The 18,119-nt window shown below is 39.6% G+C and overlaps 1 protein-coding gene across 2 annotated transcripts in view; it reads left to right on the top strand.

Annotated features, from left to right (window-relative positions):
• The window catches only part of LOC103272542 (cytochrome b5 type B), a 56,415-nt gene extending 38,296 nt beyond the window's left edge, over nucleotides 1–18,119 (top strand). Inside the window, exons 4-5 of one of the 2 annotated variants that reach the window (XM_008070030.2) lie at nucleotides 8,481–8,509; nucleotides 14,513–18,119. In XM_008070030.2, the coding sequence (XP_008068221.1) occupies nucleotides 8,481–8,509; nucleotides 14,513–14,603 (120 nt within the window). In that variant the 3' untranslated portion in view covers nucleotides 14,604–18,119. The remainder of the gene's footprint in view (nucleotides 1–8,480; nucleotides 8,510–14,512) is intronic. The other variant, XM_008070031.2, reaches the window with a different exon arrangement.

The following is an 18,119-nucleotide window of genomic DNA, read 5'->3' as shown; positions in this document are numbered from 1 at the left end:
GCCACTCCCAGCCACCGCAGACTCGACTTGTTGGGCTCCGGCGATCCTTCCGCCTCAGCCTTCCAAGTAGCTGGAACTACAGGCGTGCACTACCATGCCCGGCTAATTTTTTGATTTATTGTAGGGATGAGGTCTCGCCTGCCCAGGCGAGTCTCGAACCCGTGGGCTCAGGCAATCCACTCACCTCAGCCTCCCAAAGGGGCTGAGCCACCGAGCCCGGCGAAGTGATTTTTTTTAAAGCCTAATTAAGAAGTATCTTCAGCCTTCTGGGATGGAGTGTTCATTTCCATTCTCCTCTCTTCTTCTATTTCTCCACATCTCCTCTCCCACCTCCACAACTCCATATCTATTCCCCATTTGAATTGTACCCCTCTACAAAAAAAGACACCAAAAATATTTCTATTCTAGAGTATAAGGCAAAACCATTTCCCAGTTCTTTTAGAAACCACCTTTTCATATTGCTTTTACAACACAGGTAAATAATTAATGGTCACCATTGTTTGATTACTAGGTGGATGATAACCTGAGTTAAAGGCACTGGAATAGTACAATAAGAAAAACTTGAAAGCTTAAAAACTTAAAAATCTAGCAACAGATGTTTTCTTCCTTGCTTCAGTCAAAAACAACTAACTAGAATTGAAAACTATTTTGTTTTGTGAATCTCTTCTTTGCTGGATTAACCCTCATGCTGACAGCCATCTATCTTCTACTCATATTTGACTTGACATTTTTCTGGTCTGACATCTTTCTTGGTTTTGGAAACTCACCTTAGAAACAGACTTAGTTCTGTCTGTACCAGTTTGCCTGCCTGCTCTGTAGCAAATAGCCTACAAACATTTGTGGTTCAAGAATTTCTCTTTTGATTATGTATTTACTTCTTGGTTAGCTATTTTATCACTCAATCTGCCATCAGTTCCAGAGATAAGATACATATAAATCCTAACCTGACCAAAAAAATGGGTACTATTTCATTCACATAGTCAACAGATATCCACGTGACAGTTTAGCTGCTTTACTAGTCAAACCTTGTAGTCAAATAGGTTGAATAACTTGGTCATTTTCCCATTAACATTTTTGGAATGGATAGTATACAATGTACATGGTGAAAAAAAAAATTCAAACAGTTCAAAAAAGTATGCTGTAAAAAGACTCCTTGTATCCCCGATTCTCCATCTCTTAGTTCCCCTTCCTTGGAGGTAGCCAGCTGTCATTTTTTGTTTACTTTTCCAAATAAATTCCATGCATATATAAGGATAGATGGATGGACAGATAGGTAGATGGACCATCCCTTTCTTTAAAAAAAAAAAAGAAAACAGGCCAGGCGCGGTGGCTCAGCATGTAATCCCAGCACTTTGCGAGGCTGAGGCAAGAGGATTGCCTGGGCAACTTGGTGAGTCCTCATCGCTACGATAAATCCAGAAAAATTAGCCGAGTGTGATATCCTGCACCTGTAATTCCAGCTACTTAGAAGGCTGAGATGGAAGGATCGCCAGAGTCCAGGAGGTTGACACTGGAGTGGCGGTGAATGTGCCGCTGCACTCCAGCCTGGGCGATAGAGTGAGACTCTGACTCCAAAAAAAAAAAAAAAGAAAAAAGAAGCAATCTATTAGTTGCATTTAAAGACAGATACATTTTTCCCCCAGATCCTACTGACTTTTATTATACATAACAGTTTTCTGTTTTATAATGTGTTATATATACATAACATACAGTTTATCTACTCTTTTATGGGAGAGAAGCTAAAAAATACATTGTTTATAATTATGTAATGTAGCTAATTACTTAAAATTGAAAATTTACTTTTAGGAATAATTTATTATATCTATCATACTGGCTGTCTAATTTATTAAACTTTGGTATGGGGATGCAGATGTCCTTTAGATGACCAGTGACTGCTGTTTACCAAAGAATTTTGTCTGGTTGTTTAATTGCTCCCTGTTTTTGTCTAACATTTGTATTTTGTAACATAATCTTTTAAAATAAAGCATATAATGTAATAACAAAATCACTCTTGAAAGACAAAATACCCTTTGCTGAGGAATCTCAAGAATTTATACCTTCTATTGGTAAAGTTCTATTTAGAAATGGTATATAGTTTTGCAAAACAAGGGTCCAGAAGAGTGAGGTAACAGATCAGCCCTTTTCTTTTCTATTTTTTGTTTTTTGAGTTGGAGTCGCACTCTCTAACCCAGACTAGAGTGCAGTGGCCGCTCCCGGCCACTGCAGCCTCGACCAGCTGGGCTCCGGCGATCCTTCCACCTCAGCCTTCCGAGTAGCCGGAATTACAGGCGTGCGCTACCATGCCTGGCTGATTTTTGATTTATTGTAGAGATGAGGTTTTGCGAAGTTGCTCAGGCGGGTCTCAAACCCGCGGGCTCAGGCCATCCACTCACCTCAGCCTCCCAAAGGCGTGGGATTACAGGCTGAGCCAGTGAGCCCGGCAGATCAGCCCTTTTCAAGTCAGCCTTCTAATGTTACAAAATTTTTCACTTTTTAGGTCCCAGTGGAGATCATTCTATGAGTTTTTATTGTTGTTTGTTTTTGAGTTGGAGTCTCACTCTGCCGTCCAGACTGGAGTGCAGTGTCACGCTCCCGGCCACCGCAGCCTCAACCTGCTGGGCTCCGGCAGTCCTTCGCCTCAGCCTTTCAAGTAACTGGAACTACAGGCGCGCACCACCACACCTGGCTAATTTTTTGATTTATTGTAGAGATGAGCTCTCGTCAAGTTGCCCAGGCGGGTCTGGAACCTGCGGGCTCAGGCAGCCCACTCATCTCAGCCTCTCAAAGTGTGCGATTACAGGCTGAGCCACCGAGCCTGGCTTTCTATGAGGTTTTTTTTTGTTGTTGTTGTTGTTTGAATTGGCGTCTTACACAATTGTAGCTCACCACAGTCTCCACCTCCTGGGCTCAGGAGATCCTTCTGCTTCCTCCTCTCCAGTAGCTGAGATAATAGGCATGCCACCAAGCCCAGCTAATTTTTTTGTAGCGACATGGTTTCACTGTGTTGCCTAGGCTGGTCTGGAACTCCCGGGCTCAAGGGATCCTCTTGCCTCAGCTTCCCAGAGTGCTAGGATTACAGGTGTGAGCCACATGGCACCTTGTCTGAGGGCTTCAATTTTTTTTTCTTCGGTGATGTGTTATATATTTTATCACAATGGGTTTTAAGAGAGTTGTATAGCAATTTGTTTTGGGAATTTTTTTTTGTCTTTGAATTTTGCCCTATCTACAGGAAAATTTTTTTTTACATAAAAGGTTGAGTCTAGGGATATGTGCTTTGCAAGGCAGTCACTGTTAAACTGTTTTCTCATCTAGAACGAAATGGCTTTCAGCATACTGTATGCTGTATATTTTAGTATACTGGAGCTTCCTGAGAAGGCTGTCCTTAAGATTCATACCACATGACTGTATTATGGTTGGGACTATAAAATGTTGAAAACATGTACATTCAGTACTCGAATGTTTTAAGTGGTGAGATTAACCTAATATTAAAATTCATATAGTGGTAGCTCATGCTCTAATAAGTTCCATGGTATTATGGGGGAAAATCCTTTCCAGTAGTGTTTAAAGCCAAGAGTTCCCAAGTTGTTTTTCAAAAGTTTTTCAAAAGCCACAGAGATACTAAAATGTTCTCAATAAAAAGCTGCAGAAACTCGACCAGACCACCCAAATGTTGATTAAATTTGCTGAAGTTGTCCTGTATCTTAAAATCCACTTTCTCCAATTTTAAAATACAGAATCCTCTTAGAATAGCAATTGAGGAAGTAAAGCATAAGATCCTTCTATACTTTATGTTTGCCTTTTATTTAAGCCTTTTTTTTTTTTTGGGTTGGAGTCTCACTCTGTCGCCCAGACTGGAGTACAGTCGCCGCTCCCGGCCACCGCAGCCTTGACCTGCTGGGCTCCGGCGATCCTTCCGCCTCAGCCTTCCGAGTAGCCGGAATTACAGGCGCACGCTACCACGCCCTGCTGATTTTTTGATTTATTGTAGAGATGAGATCTCGCTGCCCAGGCGTGTCTCGAACCCGCGGGCTCAGGCAATCCACTCACCTCAGCCTCCCAAATGCACGGGATTACAGGCTGAGCCACCGAGCCCAGCTATTTAAGCCTTTTTATTTAATGCTTTGAAAGCCTAAATATAAACTATATGGGCTGAAGGTATACTTACAATGCCCTATATGTTTTAATGCTTCACAATCATAATCTGACTCATTCTTTGCTACATTTATGTTCTCCTGATGGTATATACCACATTTGTTAAGTGTGTGCTTTTCTTTTCTTTTTTTTTTTGAGTTGGAGTCTCACTCTGTCGCCCAGACTGGAGTGCAGTGGCCGCTCCCGGCCACCGCAGCCTCGACCTGCTGGGCTCCAGCAATCCTTCCACCTCAGCCTTCCGAGTAGCCAGAATTACAGGCATGCGTTACCATGCCTGGCTGATTTTTTGATTTATTGTAGAGATGAGGCCTCGCCAAGTTGCCCAGGCAGGTCTCAAACCCGCAGGCTCAGGCAATCCACTCACCTCAGCCTCCCAAAGGTGCGGGATTACAGACTGAGCCACCAAGCCCGGTTAAGTGTGTGCTTTTCTATCATGTTTTCTCATAAACAAAGCTCATAGTGAAATCCACCCCTCCAGATCCCCAAATTCCTTCTTTTTCTTTTCTTTTCTTTTTTTTTAAGAGACAAAATCTTGCTCTATTACTCAGGCTGGATGACAGTGGTGCAATCATAGCTCTCTCAGCCTTGAACTCCTGGGCTGAAGGGATCCTCCTGCCTCAACTTCCCAAATAGCTGGGACCACAGGCACATGCCACTATACCATGCTAATTTTTTAACTTTTTGGGGAGACAGGGTCTAACTATGTTGTTTAGGCTGGTCTCAAACTCCTGTTCTCAAGCAAACCTCCCATTTTAGCTTCCCAAAGTGCTGGGATTACAGGCACAAGCCACCACTCCCAGTGACCCCCAAATTCCCTTCCATGTGTTGCCAGTTGCAATGTTTTTTTCATCATTCTCTTAATATCAGATATCTATGGTTCAATGCCTCTCAGAAGAGTATCTGGGAAAACACTCCTTTTTATGGTTGGTGGAAGAGAGAAAAGTCTACATGTGGTAGTAACCCTTCAGTCTTCCTAGACATGAGAGAATGGTGTTTTCTTCTCAACCCTTTAGAAGACTGCTTTCATAGGTTTTGCTAAAATATCCTTGGCTCAGAAAATTTTGTTGAGATAATTGAAATGACTTCAGAATTTGCTTTTATTTGATCTGGGCTTTTCACTTTATAAATGAAGAAACTAATTTATAGCATTGAGCTTGAAGATATTAGACATAATTTTAGTTATGAGCAGTTTATAAAAAGTTTACTCCATTGTTAGTGTTTACATGTATATACATATATTTCTTTACTTATTCATTTTAATGGAGAATTAAAGGCTTAGTGAACCCTGAACTTTAGGAATCAATTTTATTTAAATAGTTAATTTCGATTAGTTTTTAGCTAAAGTCAGAGTAAACTTCTTGACGAATAAAGAAACATGCAGGCTAGGCTTGGTGGCTCAGTTTGTAATCCCGTGCTTTGGGAGGCCGAGGTGAGTGAATTGCCTGACCCCTCAGGTTCGAGATTCGCCCGGGCAACTTAGTGAGCTCTCATCTCTACAATAAATAAAAAATTAGCTGGGTGTGGTAGCGCACGCCTGTAGTTCTAGCTACTTGGAAGGCTGAGGCAGAAGGATCGCAAGAGCCCATCAAATCGAAGGTGCGGTGGCCGGTAGCGTGCCACTGCACTCCAGTCTGGGCAACAGAGTGAGACTCCAACTCAAAAAAAAAAAAAGAAAAAGAAAAAAAGAAACATGCATATGAATTGCTTGGTAGGGCTTATGCTGGAAGAACTTTGGATTTGATTTACTCTCTTGTAACTAAATCATAGTATTGCAATTACTACTTTCCATGCCAAAGGTTGAAAGCATTAAAATCTGGGCATGAACATAGCTAGCTAGATATGCCTGAATACTCAAAGGAATAAATTAAAGTCAGCTATAAGCTATAGAAATTTCACTGAAGCATCCATTAGTTTTAGCACAGTGCTTAGCCATGGAAATGAAGATTGTGCATAGAGGAAGGATGGTGGTAAAGGAAGGTTGTGTGTTCATAGAACTTTTGTGTAAAAATACATTACTTAGCTTGCTTCCAGACTTGACTGAGGGACTTGGCTGCTAAGAACTGAGCCTTAAACATCTCTTTCATTATTCTGTAGGTGATTAAGAGTGGGATCACTATAGTTGGGCATTTACTTGACTGTCAGTGTCCTAAAGAGAGCATATGCTTCTTTCTCTTCTCTTTCCTCTAACATGTTAGACAAGTTGGTCTTTTTTGCCCCCAGTGATAGATTAATCTTAAAACAGGGACACTTTGTGGTACTTAGTTGAAAAAAACACCAGACGTGTTTTTAATTGTTTATTTTTTATTAGAAACCTTTACAATTTTAGCATATTATGATTTTCTCTTTTCTGAGTTATTGATTACACTAAGTTTCACTCTACTTAGCACACATACAAAGCTTTTGTAAAAGAGGTTAAAAGCTTTGAGATCTAGAGAATCCATTTATGTGAAGTATATGACTTTTAATGTAATTATAGATTTAGCATCATTATGTACAATATATACAAATTAATTATATATTTATCATTATATATAACAAATTATATATAAAGCATCATTATAAGTTAATTATATATATAATTTTGTGTATATATATATATATATAAAATGCTGTGATGCTCTTTTATAAGCCTTATAGATTATCCCAGCTTTTAAAATATAACTCCCTTTTTTTGGTTCTATAAATCATTGGTATATATGTGGATAGAACATAAAAGAACATGGACATTTTCTTGATGGAATTCAATTATTTCTTGGCTACTATAGTGGCATATTTATTTAAAAGAGCAACTTCTGCTGCAGAGTCTAGGGAAAAAAGAAGAAGAAAAAAAAGAGCAGAATTATAAATTAATTTGATGCACATACTACCACCTTCCAAATTTGTATGATAGTGACATTTGATGTATATCTCAAAGATTGACCTGTAACACATTGTCATTAGTCAGATTTTTACTATTCGTTTACGGAAATGTCCCAGCTAACAGTGATCATTGAGGTCTTAAAGAAGTATAATATATGTTAATGTGGTTTATTTAAAACCTTTAATTTGAAGTTTGGCTTGCCTATAAGCTAATTTCTTTCAGGTTTGGGGCATGTATTCATTTGCATGACTTTTAGATATATGAACTTAATATTCATTTCACAGACTGCTCTAAAGTATATCTGGACTAGTATGTATGGCTTCTAGAAATTCTTGGAGATTGTTGAAAACTATGTATAGATAAGTAGAGTTACTATTCTATGTTCATACCCTGATATACTTCTGCATTTGGCACATATGGTATTTTGGGCAACTGCAACCCATGCTAATGGGTTATTCCTCTGGTATTAAGTTAGCAGGCCATTTGTCCTGTACAGCTAATTAATAGTTAATAACTTATTTGATATTTACTTAAATGATTTAAAAAATTTAATAACTGCTTTATTGAGATACAATTAACATACCATAGAATTTACCTATTTAAAATGTACAAGTCAATGGTTTTTAGTATATTTACAGAGCCGTACAGTCTATTTTAGAACAATTTCATCATCTCAGAAAGAAACCCCATATTCGTTAGCAATCATTTTCCATTTCCCCACAACTCCTCCCCTCACCCCAGCCCTAGGCAACCACTGATCTACTCTCTGTCTCTATCGATTGTCCTATTCTGAACATTTCATATAAACAGACTTATGTAATATGTGGTCTTTTGTGTCTGGCTGCTTTCATTTAGCATAATGTTTTGAAATGTTCTAAAGATTCATTCATGCTGTAGTGTATATCAGTACTTTATTACTTTTTATTGCCAAAATCTGTTTTTTAAGATTATTTTGGTATTTTTCTTTCCCTTAACTCCATTCTTTCCCTTTTAATTTTGAAATAAACCTAAGGTCTCCAGTCATTATTATTTCAAAGAGTAAAGCCATTCATTCCTATAATCCACAAAACAATCATGTACATGATCTATAGCATTTCACAGTTGATCTGTATTCTACAAGAGGAGATTTTTTTTTTTCCTTTTAAAATGTTTCCAGAAAATGTATAGTGTCACATGCAAATTATTAATAGTCCATTTCAATATAGTTTGTATCACTAGCATCTTTTTATATCTAAAAAAGTTAGGTTGTGTGTGTGCTTTCATTAGGGATTCTTCACTGGGAAGTACCAGTATACTATCAGAAATAAAATTCCTAGTCTACTCATTGCTTATATATTTATAAAAATCAAAATGCATGCAAGATGAAGTTCTGGTGTTAGCTACAGAGTTTATATACATATTCAAGAGGATTTATATGTGCTGTGTTAACCTTTCTTTTTGTTTATTTTTGAATTTGTGTCATCTTCAGGACCCTTCAACAAATGATCCATGCAAAAGGTTAGTATCCCCTTAACAAACTTCCTGTGCTCAGCATAATATCTGACAAGAGGTTCTTCCATAATTATACACATATAACATAACTTATGAATATAGTTTATCAACTAATTCTGTTTTGACCAAAATTATTGTAGATTCAATAGTTCCTTGACATTAGCAAAATTCATTTTTACAGTTTCAACTGTTTTGAACAATCTAAAAGATTCACTCCTTGAGTAATTTTTTTTTGAGTTGAAATCTCATCATTCCGTTGCCCAGGCTGGAGTGCAGTGGCATGCTCACGGTCACCCCAGTGTCGACCTGTTGGGCTCAGGCGATCCTTCCGCCTCAGCCTTCCAAGTGGCTGGAGCTACAGGCACGCACTACCATGAATTTTTTTTTTTAAGTCAAAGTCTTATTCTGTCACTCTGGCTGGTGTGCAGTGGCACGGTCTTGGCTCACCACAGCCTCGACCTTCTGGGCTCAGGCAATCCTCCAACTTCAGCCCACCTGACTCCCCCCCCCCCCCCCGCCTGGCAGGTAGCTAGGTCTATAGGTGTGTAACACCATGATGCCCAACTAATTTTTGTAGAGAAGAGATCTTGCTGTATTGCCCAGCTTGAACTCCTGGGCTCAAGCAGTCCTCCCACCTTGGCCTCCCAAAATGCTGGGATTATAAGTGTGAGCCACTCTGCCTGGCCCTTGAGTAATTTTTAAATCTTGTTGTGATATAAATTGGAATCATACTGAGTAAGAGGCCAATATGCACAGAGAGGTAACTACTTAAGTCAAGACCTCAGTCTCTGCAGCAGCTCAGCCCAACTATGTGATTCCACTTAAAACTTAATCTCATTTATTCCTTACAACCAGTCTATAAGGCAGATGCTATTATTGCATTTCACAGAAGAAAAAAATTATTACAGTCATATTTATAAATTTGGGTTTTCTCAGAGGCTTACTTTCAATGTATCTTTTGCAATTATATTGGTAATTGAGTAGTATTAGCTCTGAAAGGTATAATTTACCACCATTTAAGTGCCTCTACTTAAGATAACTGTGGAATCTTTGGTTTGTAAATATAAACCTTTGTAGAGATTATGTAGAGCTAGCTGTTCTATTTTTTAGACATCTCACTTAAAGTATTTCAGAGAAAAAGAGAAAATATGTCTTTTTTTTTCCCCCCATAAAATATCAGGTCTTTTATTTGAGGAAATGGGCAGAGTTTTAAAAAGTGTAAACTTTAATAATTTCCATTTCTTTAATACTAAGGACTTATGATCATTAAATGCTGCATAAAGAATTTGAAAATATAAGGCACAGAATTGCAATAGGCTTATGCTAAAGTAAGCATAAAACTGATTAAGAATTATTAGAGTATATAAAGAATTCCTACAAATCAATTTTTTTTTTTTTTTGAGTTGGAGTCTCACTCTGTCACCCAGACTGGAGTGCAGTGGCCGCTCCCAGCCACAGCAGCCTCGACCCGCTGGGCTCCGGCGATCCTTCCGCCTCAGCCTTCCAAGTAGCTGGAACTACAGGCGCGTGCTACCATGCCCGGCTCATTTTTTTGATTTATTGTAGAGATGAGGTCTCGCCAAGTTGCCCAGGCAGGTCTCGAACCCGCGGGCTCAGGCAATTCACTCACCTCAGCCTCCCAAAGTACTGGGATTACAGGCTGAGCCACCGAGCCCAGCCTCAATTTTTAAAAAACAACTCAGTGGAATATGAGAAAAAGATTTAAGCACTTTACAGAAGAGGAAACACCTATATAAGAATATACAAAAAAGGTTTAATTTCACTAATCATCAGAGAAATATGAATTAAAATTATAGGTATATTTCATACCTACCAGATTGGCAAACACTAAAAGCTCTGCAAATGAGAAGAGTTGGTTAGGAAGTGGATCACCAAGACCCCTAAGCACTCCTAGAGTGAATGGTTATAATCACTTTGGAAAATAATTTGGCATTGTCCAGTAAATTTTGACAGTATGAATAACTTTTGACCTAGCAATTCCATTTCTAGGGATATGCTTGATAGTAATGTGAGCACAAATATACCAGGAAATATGTACTTAGCAGCATTATTCAAGATATTCAGCCGGGCTCAGTTGCTCAGCCTGTAATCCCGCGCCTTTGGGAGGCTGAGGTGAGTGGATTGCCTGAGCCCACGGGTTCAAAACCTGCCTGGGCAGCGAGACCTCATCTCTACAATAAATCAAAAAATCATCCAGGCGTGGTAGCGCATGCCTGTAATTCCGGCTACTCAGAAGGCTGAGGTGAAAGGATCGCCGGAGCTCAGCAGGTCGAGGCTGCGGTGGCCAGGGGCGGCCACTGCACTCCAGTCTGGGTGACAGAGTGAGACTCCCAACTCAAAAAAAAAAAAAAAAGATATTCAAACATTGGAAACAACTCTAATAAATTGTGGCGTGTTCATACAGTGGAAAGCTAAAAAGCAATAAAAATAAATGAATCATCAACAATCTGTAACCTGGATGAACCTCTAAAAAAAAAGCTCTGTCTTATGGCAAGCAGTTATTGTTGAACCTAAATCTCCTATCTCCTATACGTGGTACAGTATAAATGTGTTTTGTCTAGTTCTTGCTCCACTGGCAGTTAAGTGTTATTAGGAAAGATTATGAGGATTGGTGGCCAACCATTCTCAGTCTTTTGTACTGAAGAAGTTTTCTTCTTCAGTGTTTTCTCAGGGATCCTACTTTTGCATTCTTTAGTCTTGTGGTTGCTTTTCAAAAAAATCCGAACTCATTACTCTTCATGAGGAGATTACGTCAAAGTAATGTGCCATCTTGCTTACCATCTTGGGTTTGTTTTTTTAAACAAAGCTACCTGACTGACATTCTAAACTTGTCCAGAGTAGCTTACTGCTTACTTAAGCATGCAAAGTTCTAGGCATGTTTAGGCAAAGAAAATCATTTTTATTATGAACCTCAGCTGGTTTTATTGGCCTCCAAACCTTTTAATACCAAGACTGCATATGTCTTAAGTAGAAGGGTACCCAGGTCATTTGGAGCATAGAAGAATTATATCTTAAAATTTGTGTGCAATAAGCGCTATTAAAAAGAATTATTTTTAAGGAGAATGATTACTGTTCCAAAACTTCTAAGGAAAGTCTGTTTCTTGGCCAGTTGCGGTGGCTCATGCCTATAATCCCGGCACTTTGGGAGGCCAAGGTGAGAGGATTGCCTGAGCCCATGGACTCTAGACCAGCCTGGGCAACTTGGTGAGACCTCATTTCTACAATAAATCAAAAAATTAGCCGGGCATGGTGACGCATGCCTATAGTTCCAGCTAATTGGAAGGCTGAGGTGGAAGGATAGCCTGAAGCCCAGCAGGTCGAGGCTGTAGTGGCTGTGATCATGCCACTGCACTCCAGCCTGGGTGACAGAGTGAGACTCCAACTCAAAAAAAAAAAAAAAAAAAATTTCATAAAAAAAATTTTGGCCTGACTTGGTGGCTCAAGCCTATAATCCCAGCACTTTGGGAGGCTGAGGTGAGGGAATTGCCTGAGCCCACATATTCTAGAACAGCCTGGGCAACTTGGCGAGACCTCATCTCTACAATAAATCAAAAAATTAGCCAGGTGTGGCATCGCATGCCTGTAGTTTCGGCTACTTGGAAGGCTGAGGCTGAAGGATCACCTGAGTCCAGCAGGTCCACACCCGGGTGACTGTGAGCGTGGCACTGCATTCCAGCCTGGGCGACAGAGTGAGACTCCAACTCAAAAATAAAAAAATTATTTTTATTCACATGTGCATTTTATAAGCAACTGATTAAACTGAAAAGTGATGAAGGTTTACAGCTCTAATCATCATTTATATACTCCTATACAGTTAATATGTGCTAAAAATATTTTCCCCTTTCTAATTTATATAATAGCAGCATATATTCTTCCAAAGTCACCATACATATATTTTAAACACATTATGGAAATTACATGACTTAAAGGATATAAAGGAAAAAAACAATCAGAAATAGTTAACTCAGATGTATATATTCAGAAAATGATACTGAGGTTAAAGAATATGCAATTTAAAAATAGGCTGGGCTCAGTGGCTCAGCCTGTAATCCCAGCACTTTGGGAGGCCGAGGCGAGTGGATTGCCTGAGTCCACGGGTTCGAGACCCTCACAGACAACTTGGCAAGACCTCGTCTCTACAATAAATCAAAATTACCCGGGCGTGGTAGCACGCGCCTGTAGTTCCAGCTACTTGCAAGGCTGAGGTGTCAGGATCGCTGGAGCCCAGCAGGTCTTCTCTCCATACTGGGTTGGCCATGAGTGTGCCACTGCCCTCCAGCCTGGGCGACAGAGTGAGACTCCAACTAAAAAAAAAAAAAAATCAATACAGTGTCCTTTTCATTCCCAATCTTCTTATCAGGTAGGTTCGGGACCCCTGAGTCCACCTTTTTCTTTGGTAACTGGATTAACATCATCTGGACATTTTCCCAGTGGTTCTTTCTCCAAGTGGGAATCTTCAGGTGTATCAAAACCACCTTCTGGTAATGTTGGCTCCTGAGGGACTGTTGGATGGGTTCAGACTTTCCTCCTTGAGAAGCACTTTCTTTCCTCAATGAATGGCACCGGAGGGGTAATGTTGCCGCTCTCCAAGCTGCTGCCGAGGTACTGCTGAGCAGCCCAGAGAACCTCGGTGGGGCCCTGGCACTGAATAGTGCAGCGTCCGCTCAAGCGCCGCTTGCCGGACTTTTGAAGGCAACTGCCATTTGCTTAACTCCATTAGAACTATCTATATGCTCTGGGTGTTTGTGTATCCTTGTGTATCCTTACTAGTGTCCAAACTTAACTGGATATTAAGAGGTTGGGTTTGGATTCAGATTGTGTGACTCCTTGACTACTAGTGTACTTTGAGGGGCAAAGCTTATATTTCCTATGTAGGACATAAGAATAATAGTAGTAGTACCTATTTCATTGGTTGTTGTGAGGATTAAATTTTTAAAATACATGTGAAGCAGATAGAATATTGCTGATAGTTATATTTGATATTATTGCTTCTAATTTTTTTTTTTTGAGTCGAAGTCTCACTCTGTCTCCCAGATTGGAGTGCAATGGCACTCTGACGGCCACCACAACCTTGACCTGCTGGGCTCAGGTGATCCTTCCACCTCAGCCTTCCAAGTAGCTGGAACCACAGATGTGTCCCACCATGCCTAGCTAATTTTTTGATTTATTGTAGAGATGAGGTCTCACCAAGTTGCCCGGGCTGGTCTTGAACCCCTAGGGTCAGGCAGTCCTCTTGCCTCAACTTCCCCAAGTGCTGGGATTACAGGCATGAACCACTGTAACCAGCCTGCTTCTAAATTTATAATGGGATGGATGTATACTTTTATACATATATGAAATGGCACTTATATAGTGGTGTCCTTTCCTGTTTAAAAATATTAATTGTAGGCCAGGCATGGTGGCTCATGCTTGTAATCCCAACACTTTGGGAGATCGAGGCAGGAGAATCACTTGAGCCCAGGAGTTCAAGACCACCCTGAGCAACATAGCAAGACCTTGTCTCTGCAAAAAATTAAAAAAACTAGCTGAGTATGGTGGTGTGCACCAATAGTCCCATCTGTTGGAGAGGCTGAGTCCAGGAGGTCAAGGTTGCTGTGAGCTAGGATTGTGCCACTGCTCCCCAGCCTAGGCAACAGAATAAGACCCTGTCTCAAAAAGAAAAGATAATTGTAGAATATGTGAAAATGTGAAACTATCTATAATCCCATAACCACTGTATATCTTTGTAGAAACACACTGAGGTGTGTATATATCTTATTTGGTAGCATACTATTAATTGTTTTTAACCTCTCTTAAAAACTACTTTTTAATATTGTCGCTCCAATTCAAATTTTTTTCCAACTGCTATGTGATAAAAGCAGTTAAATTTCCCAAAGTAAGTCAAAACTTCTTGCTCATATAAATTTATTAACATGTGAAAGCTGAAAGACAGCAAACATATGGTATAAAATAGTCACATTTATATTGCTTTTTCCTCCCTACTTCTAGCTGCTGGGCGTATTGGATTTTCCCCATCGTGGGTGCTATTCTCTTAGGCTTCCTGTACCGTTATTACACGTCGGAAAGCAAATCCTCCTGAGGACATCTGGTTGACGTCTGAAAAGCACATCCACTTGGGAGTGAAAACTAGAGACTTGCTTGGGGGCTGCAGCAGTACCCTCTCCTCAAATCCTGCCAGTTGTATTCTTCCCCCTTGGAGCCAAGATGATTGACCAGACATCCACCTCAGATCTGGGACCAGTGTCCTTCACTCTCAGAGCCTTACTCCCAAAGCACCTGCTCACTGTTCTGTGTCCTTGCCAGTGTTTCTTCTGCTGGTTTCCATGAATACCCTTACATTTCAAACCTTTATTCATCACTGCAGTTCGTATGTTGTAGTGACATTGATCTTTGGTAAAAATGCTAGCTTTCCAATGCTTTGAATGCACATTAGACATTCTTATCAGGGTGTGATCTAGTGTTGAAGCCTTTTGTTTTCCATTTTTCTTTTAAGTTATTTTAAAAGTTCTGACTTAATTCTGTTATCATAAGGAATTTAATTCATAAAGTTATGTACCCATTACTTAAAACATAACTGCCAAATGATGTTTGTTCCTTGTTTGTATGTGGTAAACCTACAAAGAACTGTGTGGTCATCGCCTCCCTCCAAGCTAGTGGCTCTTCCCACTCCCTAAGTCCAGCCCCTTTCCTTCCCAAGTGGTGCTGGACAAAACTAAGTTTCCCTTTTACTTCTTGGGGATGGAAAGAAATAAGGACAGGAAGGAATGAATAGGAATGTCAGAAACCTGGTGAATTCAGAGTAATCTTTCTTTTAAAAAATATTGAAAAATACTACTTTAGGATAGGAGTTTAGAAAAAGCACCAAAGCTTTCACTTTGGCGCCAGTTTCTAGCCACTTTTCCTCCCCCCATCACAGCTGTCTTTTATTGGTAAAATCTAATTGTATGATTATGTCTGAAGTGCTTTACCCAGGATTTTCCCTCTTTTTTGTTTATTGATTAGTAAATTTTTATTCCACATTTTTAAAAAATAAGATTTTGACAAATTTGACTTTCTGTTTGCCCCAGTAAAATAAGATCCATATAAAATGGTATTTGAATGTGAGAGATCGTGACAGGAGATTTTTTTTCCATTTCATCTGTATTTTACCTCCGTGGCTCCAACTTGTGGTTTTGTTTTGTTTTTCTGTTGAGAATAAAAAAACTGATAGTTTTTTTCTTGGATGTGTGTTCCTTGAGAAGTAGGTTATTCTTTAGAACTACACTACTGTTATTGATTCAGTGATCTCTCTGGCAGTTTGGACTTTTTTTCCCCCTGTGGAAGCACCTGAGGAAACAGTACACTGACTGTTTTCTGCCAGCAGCTGTGGTGATTTTTCTCCTCATCCTTTGAGGGTTACCAGTCTGCTTCTGAGCCATTGTCATATCCAGCAGAGAGCAGCTTAGTTCAAGAAGGACCATAGATGCTGCTCGGTATCTCCTCCCTCCCTTCCAGCTTGCCAGAGACCTGACGAGACAGGAAACTGCCCAGCAAACCAGTGTTTGCCCATGCACACTATTTAAGAAAAAGTTCAACCCAGGTCTTGTATCCTGTGATTTAGCAGTTGAGTGAATTCAGAGTTCACCAAAATAATATTAACCTTGTATCTGCACACTTGGATATATTTTGGAGTAATTTTAGGAGATTTCTGGCTGACTTTTACTATTATCAGGGATATAGGTTTTGTAAAACTTTTATCTTTCAAAAACGTTTGTATGTGTTATAAGATACCACTTCAAGACTATTGAAAAAAAAATTATGTCACAAAAGTGTGACTTGATACTTCTCCATATAAAAGGCAAGGAAGGGTTCCTTGAGTAAAGATTGGTGTATAATTGCTGTAATAAATATGTTGCATGATTATGTGGAGTACCTTGGAGTCGAAGTAAAGAACAAAGGAGTATTGAGACTATAGAAAGGGAATAGTCACACTAAAATTAAACCAGAAGATAACTGGATTCAATTGTAAAAGTGTGCTGGCTGGCTCCAGAACTAATGAGAAACATCTGGCTTATAAGAAATGTTAAAGAGCTATAGTCTTAAGTAAAATGGGTGTTTTTGATAGTTTTAGGGTAAACAACAGTGCAAAAAGCATGTTTTTCTATTTCATGTTGGTTTTCTTTTCCTATTTATATCTGGACTTGTTTTTTACTAAGAGCCAGAGGGAAAAGATTTTCAGACTTCATCTTTACCATCCATGAAATCCATCCAGAACCCAGGGCTTCTTTTGAACTACTGTTAATGTGATGTCACTTGTATTGTGAAAACCACTCTTGGGTCCATTTACTATTATTCTGCTGCCTACAAAAACAGCCAGGTGAAAGGTAGATTTTGTGTGAGCCTTTGGAGAGGTTTTTCTGAACAATAATGTAATACAGTACGCTAGCCAAATCCATCAAAAAGGACTTTGTTTAAGAAGTAGACTTGAATTCTTGAAACAGTCTTGACATGGGTAGGTTGTGAAAGCCCCTCTGGAGAGCAAGTGGAGCCAGTCCCCAGTTGGCTGACAGCGTCCCTGGAGCTGGTCTCTGGGGTGCTTGGTTGTTTATTGCTGAGGAGGACTAGTGCTGAAACCGTACTATGCAGCACAATGGCTGGTGAACACAGAAGGAGGAGGTGAGGGAAATTTTGTGCCACCAAAATAGATGTTGGTGCCCATTCTCCGAAATGACCTAACCCCTGACTCTAGGAATTGGTTTTAGTTTCCAAATGATTTCTACGTTTGTACAGATAGGAAAGTGGTAGGGTCAAAGTTTATATTGTGTTTGGATCTCCTTGTGACCTCTTAAGCAAAAACAAAATCCGTTTAAAGCTATCATTTGAGCCTGTCAAGTTCTTTTAGCAGATGTCATAAATGCATATGTTGTGAAATAAGAACACTGTTGCATTTATACTCATTTAGTTCCGATGTGGTGCAATGAAAAGTGCTTTACAGGCCAGACATATCATTACTTATGGTAGCTCATGCTTTAAAATCTCAAGTGATATCTATCTGTTTAAATTCCATTTTGGGAGGTTGAAATGCAGAACATTTCCTACCCCAGGAGAAATGGATTCAGACATGTCTTGTCTCAACAAGAAATTGATTTTCTTTTTTAACAATCTCATTCTGTTGCCAAATATCACAGAAGTACTGGGGAGTTTAGTCACATTTGGCTGTTGTGCTCTGAAAGAGCCAGGTTTGGAATTTGTGGGGGTGGTCAAGGAGGGAGGTTCCAAAGAACCAGAGAAGTATTGTCAAGTTACCTACCCTGAATCCAGCATCTTACTCATGAGTTTCAGTAGCTGCTCTTTGCTCATGCCTGTATCCTACATTTGCTATTTGGGCAAACCATTATTTCTATTATTTAGCTTCCTTTATTTTTACTTCACCCTTGACTGTGAACAAGTAATATTAGCATTCCTTTTGTGTATTCAATAATGGGGTTTGTTTACCTATTTTATTTCAGCATATTTTGAACAAAGATCTTTGTCTCTTTCTGCTGGAATGCGCACACAGTGAAATGTTTGTTAGAACGACACACAATAAAGATACTGTTTTCCTTTTCTTGCCCTG

Source organism: Carlito syrichta, unplaced genomic scaffold, assembly GCF_000164805.1.
Source record: "Carlito syrichta isolate Samal-C Ts95f unplaced genomic scaffold, Tarsius_syrichta-2.0.1 Scaffold312739, whole genome shotgun sequence".
In the NCBI taxonomy this organism is placed as follows: Eukaryota; Metazoa; Chordata; class Mammalia; order Primates; family Tarsiidae; genus Carlito; species Carlito syrichta.
This window is presented reverse-complemented; position numbering and strand designations above follow the sequence as displayed.